At 41.9% G+C, this 10,531-nt stretch overlaps 1 protein-coding gene across 1 annotated transcript; it reads left to right on the top strand.

The window, feature by feature from the left end:
- The first annotated feature begins 940 nt into the window (after positions 1 to 940).
- Positions 941 to 10,166, top strand: LOC139545785 (tetraspanin-36-like). Its single transcript, XM_071353954.1, has 7 exons — positions 941 to 1,102; positions 3,140 to 3,331; positions 3,754 to 3,828; positions 3,976 to 4,071; positions 5,081 to 5,230; positions 7,191 to 7,274; positions 7,574 to 10,166. The coding sequence occupies exons 1-7, from the start codon at positions 1,043 to 1,045 to the stop codon at positions 7,649 to 7,651; spliced, it is 735 nt and encodes a 244-aa protein (XP_071210055.1). The 5' UTR covers positions 941 to 1,042; the 3' UTR covers positions 7,652 to 10,166.
- The last annotated feature ends 365 nt before the right edge of the window (positions 10,167 to 10,531 follow it).

Raw genomic sequence — 10,531 nt, 5'->3', positions numbered from 1 at the left:
AAAAATACGAGGTCAAATCATGACGTCAGTGATCTTCAGTTCGAAAAATCGGAGCTCTAGAAAGAGGCCCAAGCACCCGAGTTGGTATTCCGAGTTGGGTTATCGTTTTTCCCCCTGAGTTCCCTTATTGTTTTGAACGCACTGGAGTCGGAAGTCGGAGATTTTGAACGCGGCATAAGAACAGGTCGAGAGAGGCACCCTTTCGTAAATGCACACTAATAATTCAATATTACACTGATTCATAGACCGAGTATGGCATTAAGCATCTAAACAGTTTATTTTTTATCTTAATCGGCATAATGTCGTAAACGACGTATGTATACACCGATTAAATCACCTGGTTGTCTGCCCAATCTTTCGAATTATTAGGACACGTAAACGCCTTAAATCAGAGTTACAGAGGTGTATTTGATCTGTGGATGTGGCGCGCTTCTTTTGCGGAGTGAGGTGAGTTCGGAAAAACTGAAAGTATGCATTTTAGAAATAGTTTTCATATACAAACTTTATATGTCCGAACTCAGAATCAAATCGTCTTCACAAAAATAACATGGTCACTTTGGTAGAACGTGTCTTTTGATTGGCGATTTTCTGCATATCAGACGTGTCCCATGTTAACAGAATTATTAGGGAAGTCGTTGCAAAGGATGTAATATAACCATAATCTGGACCCCAAATAATCATGTGCATGGAATATATGTTTGATTTTAGATGATCAAAATGAAATGAATGCAAATAACTACAGTTCATATAAAATACAACTGACTGAAATTACTGTCTTTTGACCATTTAGATCAGCTCTAAAAAAGATCTGATGTGATAAAATACCAATTAGTGTAAAAAAAGAATAGAATTGTCTAAACGTAGCCATGGAGCAATACAATTGTAAAGGTTCGGCATTAGGACCCCTACATGAACTGTGCGCGGTATGCTCTTCTACAAGCATGTGATCATGTGTCAGCAAGTCACTCATGCTCAAAGCAGTCAGAACCCCCTTAAAATCAGAACAGAGACCAGCTGAAAGGCTCCCCACCACCATAACAACATGGATTGCGGAATTATTACATCGAAAATAGTCGTTTTGCTTCTAAGTTTAATATTTTGGGTAAGTGTTTGGTCGACTTTCTGTTGCTCCTTTGATTTCTGTGTTCTTTCCACTGCTCTAAATTGCAACATTACTTCCTCTATGGTGAGCAGTTTTTGGTGAAACGAAACCACTGGTTGTGCAATGGACATGGTAGGTTGTTGATTGTTATGGCCTGTACGGTATCTAATATCGATTTCAAATCGTGATAAATAATGTGCATGACTTATTGAACATTACCAACAGGTTAGAGGAAGGAATTATTATTGGTTTGTATTTATGCTTACATTTCAACATCTCCTTATTCGCAGTATACTCATCTCAAACGTCTCTGAAGTGGGCCTACTTCCAGGTGCATATCAACACAGCCTGGTCTCATAGACGAGATATAGTAAACGTAAACCTAGAATTCATAACATATGATCTGTTTTGCAAATTCGTAGCATATTGTACCTTTTGCAAATGTGTAACATAATACGAATTGTAATTCAGGAAGTCATACGAAATGGGTGATGGACATTCCCAAATTAATACATACCAAACCAAACCTAACATTTCATACTAAATGTAGTGACTTGATTTACGTACAGAATATTACGAAATCCTCTGAGATGAGGTTGATCGACAATGCACATAAAAGTGACACCAACCACACCACATTTGTCAATTGGAGATTAAGCCAGGGACGGACTAGCTAGGCGAGTTCTGGCAAATGTCAGATGGGCAGGTCTATCTTTAGCCAAGTGGGCCTGTCTAAATTGTTTTTGTTATTTTAATGCAGAATTACCATTTCTGGGCCGGTATGGGGGCCTCAACGGTAAAAAATGGGCCTATGTGTTAAAAAATGTCCGGGATGTTTTCCGGTCCTTGTCCATCCCCTTTTCAAGGGACAACCCCTCCCCCCAGACCATGTTGAGTAAATTGTATATTCCTACTTCCTGCCTTTTCCTGTAAATGGTTCTCTCTCTTATGCGAGATGTTAGGTTGCAGCATGGCATAGATTCCTAGGTGGCGAACTCTCTCTAGTTGACAAACACATTTTAAATGAGGAGGAACAACCCTGTCTGTGTATTCACCAGGGAAAATAAACAGGTCTGCTTGTGTATCAGTGGTCAAAGCCACAGATATTTTCTCTCCCTCTCTGAACATATGCTCTGTTGTTCAAATCTAATTCTATACCATTTCTAAATCAAGCAATGCAGCCAGTACAGGAGGTAATCTGGTTGAATGTTAGACGTTAACAATTATTTTTATTTTATTTTACAAAAAAACAAGAAATCGAAACCTGCAGTCTGTTTGTGGTTCTTTTGAATTTTTTCACTCATCTGGGGCACATGTTCCTGGAAGGATTAGGAGGGGGTGGTGGAGTGTGTGCATTCTACTCGGGGTGGGCTGGTGGTGGATCTCAGGACTGAGGACTCATTGGGAGAGAAAACGGGTCATGTGCCCTGGAGCTTTGAATCTAAAGGAGTATTAGGCAATGAGCAGCTCACCACCTGATCACTACAATTTGGAGACAGTAGTCAGGTGAACAAAACCAAAGCATGGATTCCTGTCTTACCTTGTCCTGAGACTGCTTACAGGGTAAGGAAACCAATATGTGATGTGGATGAAATATTCATTTAAACTCTGAATAAACCTCCAGTGGGTTTGAGAGAAAGGAAGGTAAAGAGAACTGCTCAAGGCAGTCACCAAGGGCATTCTGAATCCTTTGTTTTTGACAAATCTATCTCTTTAGATACCTTGTGCAATAACCAGGTATTAAATGGTTTTAGAGAGATGACTTCTATATGACCTGAGAGTTGACTATATACACTGCAATTCGCAGGACAGTACTGCAGCTGTACGAGTTGGCCTCACCCATGCTGCGTCCCAATTTTCCACCCGTCCCCTGAAGAGTGCACTTTCATACTTTGTGAAATGGATTTAACAATGGTGGAAGCTCCCATCAACCAATGCTTACACCAATCCTATGCTTTTAAATCCATGATGGGGAGTGTGCAACACGGCCTTGATTAGCGGTATAAAGTGCTCATGTTGTTGTGTTCTTCACTCTAGGCTGCGGGGGGTTTCCTTGTCTATGTAGGCTCTTATATGATCAAGAGCTACAGCCACTTTGACAACTTCCTGCAGGATAAGTACACGTTCATCCCGGCAGGCATCATCATACCTGTGGGAGTGGTGATGATCATCATCGGGACTGTGGGCTGCTACGCCACCCTGAGAGAATCCAAAGTGGGCCTTAGCTTTGTGAGTATAAGCCTCAGACGCCTTGGTGGTGGGTGAAAGGAGAGACTGGTGGTGCCGCCAGCCAGGTCTTTCGTAATAACGTGTGTGTGTGTGTGTGTGTGTGTGTGTGTGTGTCCCAAATGGCACCCTATGTCCTACATATGGAATAGGGTGCCATTTGGGAGGCGCGCACTGCAGAGTTGGGGTCAATTCTATTACGATTGCGGTCAACTCAGGACGTACACTGTAATTCCAGGTCTCTTCGATGCTTTTCAATTCATTTTTTTGTAATTGTAATTGTGTTTACTTTTGGAATTGAAATAGAATTGACCCCAACCCTGATACATTGTACGCTCTGAGGATCTTTGTGTTTAAGTCCTGCTGCTGCGCCCCTTGTTCTCGTTCTCCTTGCTGATTTTTATCGTCTCTCCCTCTCCGTCCAGTTCCTGCTGGTTATCCTGGCCATCTTTGCAGCAGAGGTCGCTGCTCTAGTGTATGGGTTCATCTACCAAAGAAGGGTGCGTGAATTCCACATTTGTCTTACAGGTTACAATAGACGAATACACTACGTATTCAATTTGTGTAGGTGTATTACATGTGTAGTAGAGTATCAGTGCAATATTTGAATAGACATAGATTTAGTTTTGTATACCTCATCTTTACAGATTAAAGGGGACTTGGAGCGGTCAATGAGTGACACCTTCATGAAGTATAATGGCGAGAACTCTGACACCCAGGCTGTGGATTACTTGCAGTCTCAGGTCAGTATCATGCCATCTCTGAACGAGCAGGGGGCTTACTAGGATTGAAACCCGAGATTCTCAATGTGCGACTACTCCCTGTAAATAGGCCGACCTCGTGGAGAAATTTGCCACTCTCCCTTTGATGGTGGTCTGGGTCTTTGTTGCGGGCGTTTACAAGAAGAAATCGCATGTTCAGTCTCTCGATTTTTAAACCTCTCTGGCGCTAGCAAGCACTGGTTGGCACCAATAATGTATACACTAGATTGCTGATGCTATCTATGTATTGGCTAATGAGAGGGTTTTGACGACACCGGTCAACCGTGTTGGTACTCCTCAGAAGGGGCAGTCCCCCATAGGTATAAGCAGGTTGGCATTTATTGAGATGACTCATGTACTGGAGGCAGCTCTCCAGAGTGGTCACTAGCTGGCAGAGCCACAGTCATAACATCTGATTTTAACCTTAACCCTAAACTTAACCACACGGCTAATCCTAATGCCTTAACTTAAATTAAGATCAAAAAGTGAATTTTTACGATATAACCAATTCTCACTTTGCAGCTGGCCCATCTGTTCTGCATCCAGGGCAAGACTCATGACAATAAATGTCAACCCGGTAAAATTAGTACTCTCTAAAAATAAGGAAAATGCTTTAAAAATATATATATACTGTATACTTGTGTTTTTAGCTCTCATAATATAATTAAAAATGATGCATTAAGGTGCCTGTAATAGAATAAATGTGGCAAAAACGAATGTAGACATGAATAAAGGCATTTCTGTAGCTTTTTTACAATGGTGGAGGAGCACTAAATTGGAAGTATAGTGGCTTTAAAACCGTGACTATTGTGTGTGTGTGTGTGTGTGTGTGTATATACTGTATAAATAATTGGCTTGCACAAAGATTACATGATACAGGAAACTAGGCTTTTGCCACCTTGGAGCTGGTTTAGGACCTATAAATAAGCCTACACGTATTAAGTCGCTATGATATGAAACTACCAAGCATTCTTCCTCTCTCTGTATACAGTTGCAGTGCTGTGGAGTGCAGACCTACCTGAACTGGACCACCAACCCCTGGTTCAGCAGCACTAACAACGCTGTGCCCGTCTCCTGTTGTAAAGGGAACAACACTAAGTGTACAGGCAAACTGGACCATTTAGACCTGCTCAATACCCGGGTATGGATCAATTCAGTAAACGTCTAACTGATGCTACCTCTTAAGCTAACTAAACTCGCTGGGGAGACGTAGCCTTTAGGCAGAGATCTAGGATCAGTTTGCCCTCCCCATTAACCTTATTTTACTAAAATTAAAAGCATGACTGGCCTTTGATCCATTTTTGATAGTCTGTCTTATTCATATCAAATCAAATTGTATTTGTCACATGCGCCGAATACAACAGGTGTAGACCTTAAAGTGAAATGCTTACTTACAAGCCCTTAACCAACAATGCAGTTAAAAATTAAAAATACCTTTTAAAAAAAAAGTCATAAAAGTAACAAATAATTAAAGAGCAGCAGTAAAATAACAATAGCGAGGCTATATACAGGGGGTACCAGTACAGAGTCAATGTGCAGGGGCACTGGTGTCATGGTAATTGAGGTAATATGTACATGTAGGTAGTTATTAAAGTGACTATGCATAGATAATAACAGAGTAGCAGCAGTGTAAAAGGGGGGGGCTATGCAAATAGTCTGGGTAGTCATTTGTTTAGATGTTCAGGAGTCTTTTGGTTTGGGGGTAGAAGCTGTTTGGAAGCCTCTTGGACCTAGGCTTGGTGCTCCGGTACCTCTTGCCATGCGGTAGCAGAGAGAACAGTCTATGACTAGGGTGGCTGGAGTATTCAACAATTTTTCGGGCCTTCCTCTGACACCGCCTGGTATAGAGGTCCTGGATGGCAGGAAGCTTGGCCCCAGTGATGTACTGGGCCATACGCACTACCCTCTGTAGTGCCTTGCGGTCGGAGGCCAAGCAGTTGACATACCAGGCAGTGATGCAACCAGTCAGGATGCTTTCGATGGTGCAGCTGTAGAACCTTTTGAGGATCTGAGGACCCATGCCAAGTCTCCTGAGGGGGAATAGGTTTTGTCGTGCCCTCTTCACGACTGTCTTGGTGTGCTTGGACCATGTTAGTTTGTTGGTGATGTGGACACCAAGGAACTTGAAGCTCTCAACCTGCTCCACTACAGCCCCGTCCATGAGAATGGGGATGTGCTCAGTCCTCCTTTTCCTGTGATCCACAATAATTTCCTTAGTCTTGATCACATTGAGGGAGAGGTTGTTGTCCTGGCACCACATGGCCAGGTCTCTGACCTCCTCTCTATATGCTGTCTCGTTGTTGTTGGTGATCGGGCCTACCACTTGTGTCATTGGCAAACTTAATGATGGTTTTGGAATTGTGCCTGGCCTTGCAGTCATGAGTGAACAGGGAGTACAGGAGGGGACTGAGCACGCACCCCTCTGAGGGGCCCCCGTGTTGAGGATCAGTGTGGCTGATGTGTAGTTACCTCCCTTTACCACCTGGGGGCGGCCCGTCAGGAAGTCCAGGATCCAGTTGCAGAGGGAGGTGTTTAGTCCCAGGTTCCTTAGCTTAGTGATGAGCTTTGAGGGCACTATGGTATCGAACGCTGAGCTGTAGTCAATGAACATCATTCTCACATAGGTGTTCCTTTTGTCCAGGTGGGAAAGGGCAGTGTGGAGTGCAATAGAGATTGCATCATCTGGATCTGTTAGGGTGTTATGCAAATTGGAGTGGGTCTAGGGTTCCTGGGATAATGGTGTTGATGTGAGCCATGACCAGCCTGTCAAAGCGCCTCGTGTGTGCTACGAGTCGATTGTCATTTAGGCAGGTTACCTTACTGTTCTTGGGCACAGGGACTAGGGTGGTCTGCTTGGAACATGTTGGTATTAGACTCTGACAGGGAGAGATTGAAAATGTCAGTGAAGACACTTGCCAGCTGGTCAGCGCATGCTCAAAGTATGTGTAGTAATTCATCTGGCCCTGCGGCCTTGTGAATGTTGACCTGTTTAAAGGTCTTACTCACATCGGCTGCAGAGAGCGTGATCATTCCTACCATTTTTTTGTATTTATATTTGTTAGTCCTTACTCTGACTTGAAATTGTGTGTGTGTCACTCTAGGGTTGTGAGGGTTTGCTGGAGCTGCTCCTTCAGGATGTGATGAGTTATGCCATGCTGGTCATCCTTGGATTTGCCAACCTCAAGGTACTGTACCTGGTTGTCCTCTGACTTAACATTTCATTTATTATGTCGCATTTCCAAAATCAGACTTTGCACTGGTGTTTGGCCTAAAGCTGCATGCTTTTGTGTTTCCACCTCTGAGGCCAGGCACAACCCCCCCCCCCCCCCCCCCCCCTTTCCACCCCAAAATTCTTGGGCTGTGAATTTCTTGGGGCCAGAATGGGGATAGTGGGACTTTTCTGAGATGTGTGAACTTACTTTAATCTTTGGTGCCAGACAATTTACTCTGTACTGAATTTTACTGCATTTCTTTGTCCTTTCAGATTTTCGGGACGGTCAGTGTGTGCGTGATCACATGTAAAGTTGGCAGGCGACGTGGCTACCAGTCCCTGGATGCCTGATCCTGTTGGCTTGAAGGATACTTCTGAGGCTTGTCTTGCGCTATCTCCTGACTCCTCTCCCCTTTCTCCAGCACTGAGACTATAGAGCCTTAGGACTTATGTTCCCCACTCCAAGATTTTAGCATCCTTTCAGGAACATTCTTACAGTTTTCATTCAGCTTTCCTAGGTAGTTGTCTGCCCACCGAACGTTGGGGAAACCACTGTCAACATTTGAAGCGTTGGAAACCACAAGATGCCATGTTTTTCTTTTTAAGATAGTGTTGCAAATAGGAATTACCACTCAAACTTTTAAACAATGGAAGTTGGTTTTGTAATTTCCTGCTGTGCATACTGAAAAAAATAAGAAAGGGTTTGCTCAGTGACATATCAGTATATGGGGTACACTCTATTTTAAAGAGGCAATCTGGGACTCAAACGATAACAAAGTGGCTAACCCCGCAATTATTTTGGTAAACAGCTGATGGATGGTGCTGGAGAAATGTAACCATTCTCAAATTCATAGACGGGATCTATGGATACAAAGACTTACCATATATTAGATCAAAATTAATGTTTTCCTTTTTTTCAAAGTGGTACAGTGTTTTTTTTCTTCTCACAATTACATTGTTTACAAACAATGCAGTAAAAAGGCTTATATTTTGGGTTCTGATGGGGTAAGACAGTTTAACTAAATTCATGAGGCTTTTAAGTAATATTTTTCAATAACCAATTGCTATATATCATTAATTTATTGACCAAAAAAAGTATGTGCCACTCCCAGATTGCCCCTTTTTTTTAAGGATTGAAATGTTATGTTGAAACGGCCAAGGACTTTTTAAGACTTCAACACATCAGGGTAGTAGGCTCTGTTTAATCAAGACTGGATTGTTTAGGATATACAGTATTACGTTACGAAAGGACTGTCAAGATTATTTGGGGAAATTATTTGATAAAACTAAGGGACAGTTTGAAATGTACTAGAGGGTGGGGTGGTGTCATAAAGAAAATGCACCCCCCTCCCCAAAGTAAAAAATATTTTCAAATGACCTTCCTCTTGTACTGTAAAAAAAACATTGCACACTCTCCCCACTCAGAGTTAACTCAAAATAATGTTTATGACCACAAATAACTGTAGTGACCCTGTGTTTATATGCGTGGATATTGACGTTGCCACTTCAGCATGCTTTTGTGGCACTGTCTGCCACACAGGGCTACGGGCCTTGAAGGTTGAGTGTTTGTCGACCGCCACGGACTAGCTCCCTGCCTGTTTCATTAGGGTTTACACTATGATCCGCGTCGGCTGCAGACAACAACCAACAAGAGGAATCAGATTTTTTTTACATTTTGATGCCATATTTCTCATTATATAAAATATATGGAATGAATTTTCCACTGACAGGTTTCTGTGCCAATGCACCACGCAACCAATAAACAAAGCGTTCCGACTTCGGGCGTTTCAGTATCATGGTTTGCATTTTCAACACTACAATAAATACTGTCAATCTCGACAAACAGAAAGCATTTACATTACATTTAAGTCATTTAGCAGACGCTCTTATCCAGAGCGACTTACAAATTGGTGCATTCACCTTATGACATCCAGTGGAACAGCCACTTTACAATAGTGCATCTAAATCGAGTCTAAAACAGAGTCTAAAACAAATCCCTCCCTACCTTGTAGGCCTATGGAGTGTCAAGCCAAGTTTTTGATAATCTCAGAATGTCATTAAACATTTTGGTGTTTTGTAACATGTCTCTTTCCATTCATCAATTGGCTGTTGCATATTTTGGATTAATTGATTTTATTTGGCAGTAAAAAAATTGACCCGGGTTGCACAATAAAGTCAGGGACTTATTTCCAATGTGGTCCCTATTTTTACATAACTACATATACACTTACATAGATGCAGGCAAATGGTTATACTTTTCACACATTAGCCAGCTTTTGACATAATTTCTTTAGAAGTGTTTATGGTTGGTATGGCTTTGAGTTGCTGTGGTAGTTTGTTCCACTCAATAATGCCGTTATATAAAAATGTGTTCTTACCAGATGATAGACTTTTATATTTCAAACAATGAATATTAGAGTGTCCGGCTCTGGTATTATGGTGGTGGACATCTCTAACAAATGAAAAATGTGGTACCTGGGGGCAGAGTCTGTGCTAATTCTGTGGTCCAGACCAAGTAGGATTAATCCCCCCCAAAATAATCACAGATAGCCAGCCTGCTTAAAATGCTTGACCTCCAGATGAGTATGAAGGGGGGGAGTTTAAGTACAATTCTTACAAGGTTGTTTGACACTGGACTAGTGCACTTGCCAGAGTCTAGGGTGTCAATTCCTTCAAATTGGGGAAAGATTTTCATGCGAATATTCTAAAATCTGCATTAAAAAAATGTGCATTTTCCCATCAAGAGTTGTTTTTCTATCTAATTGACTTGTTGCCGATAAGTCTTTGCGTAAATACGTAGTGCACATAAAAAAATAAAGGTTTTGTTTAAATTCCCATGTACCAAAATAAAAAACTACAAGTTAAATGGGTTTCCATCGCATGTTTAACTCTAGGCCTTGTTTTGTCACAATTCTTTTGCATAGGTATAGCGAATGTGTCTACTCTGGTATCGCAGATACATTCAGGGTATAGCCTACATGATTATTATGGACGAAAGTGTGGGAATTGTTATTTGTCAAATGGCAGTCAAGCATCGATCATCATATTGTCACCAGAGAAAGACCTTTGATATTTATTGGAAAGGAGCATTAAACTCATCACCTTGCACTTTCACCACCCTGTGAAGTTCATCATTTATTTAAGCTGTAGCCTCATAAACTCCATGCTTTCCTGAGTCGTACTGGGAGACCACACAACATATTATCATGTGACTACAAGTTTACTTCAATA

This window comes from Salvelinus alpinus, chromosome 19 (assembly GCF_045679555.1).
Source record: "Salvelinus alpinus chromosome 19, SLU_Salpinus.1, whole genome shotgun sequence".
NCBI classification, from domain to species: domain Eukaryota; kingdom Metazoa; phylum Chordata; class Actinopteri; order Salmoniformes; family Salmonidae; genus Salvelinus; species Salvelinus alpinus.
Note: the sequence above shows the minus strand (reverse complement) of the source record. Positions and strands in the feature narration are given on the sequence as shown.

Coding starts and splice junctions, on each gene's coding strand:
- LOC139545785 (XM_071353954.1), top strand. CDS start 1,043: ATGGATTGCGGAATTATTACATCGAAAATAGTCGTTTTGCTTCTAAGT. Junction 4,072..5,080: donor TGGATTACTTGCAGTCTCAG/GTCAGTATCATG, acceptor CTCTGTATACAG/TTGCAGTGCTGTGGAGTGCA. Junction 7,275..7,573: donor TTGGATTTGCCAACCTCAAG/GTACTGTACCTG, acceptor TTGTCCTTTCAG/ATTTTCGGGACGGTCAGTGT.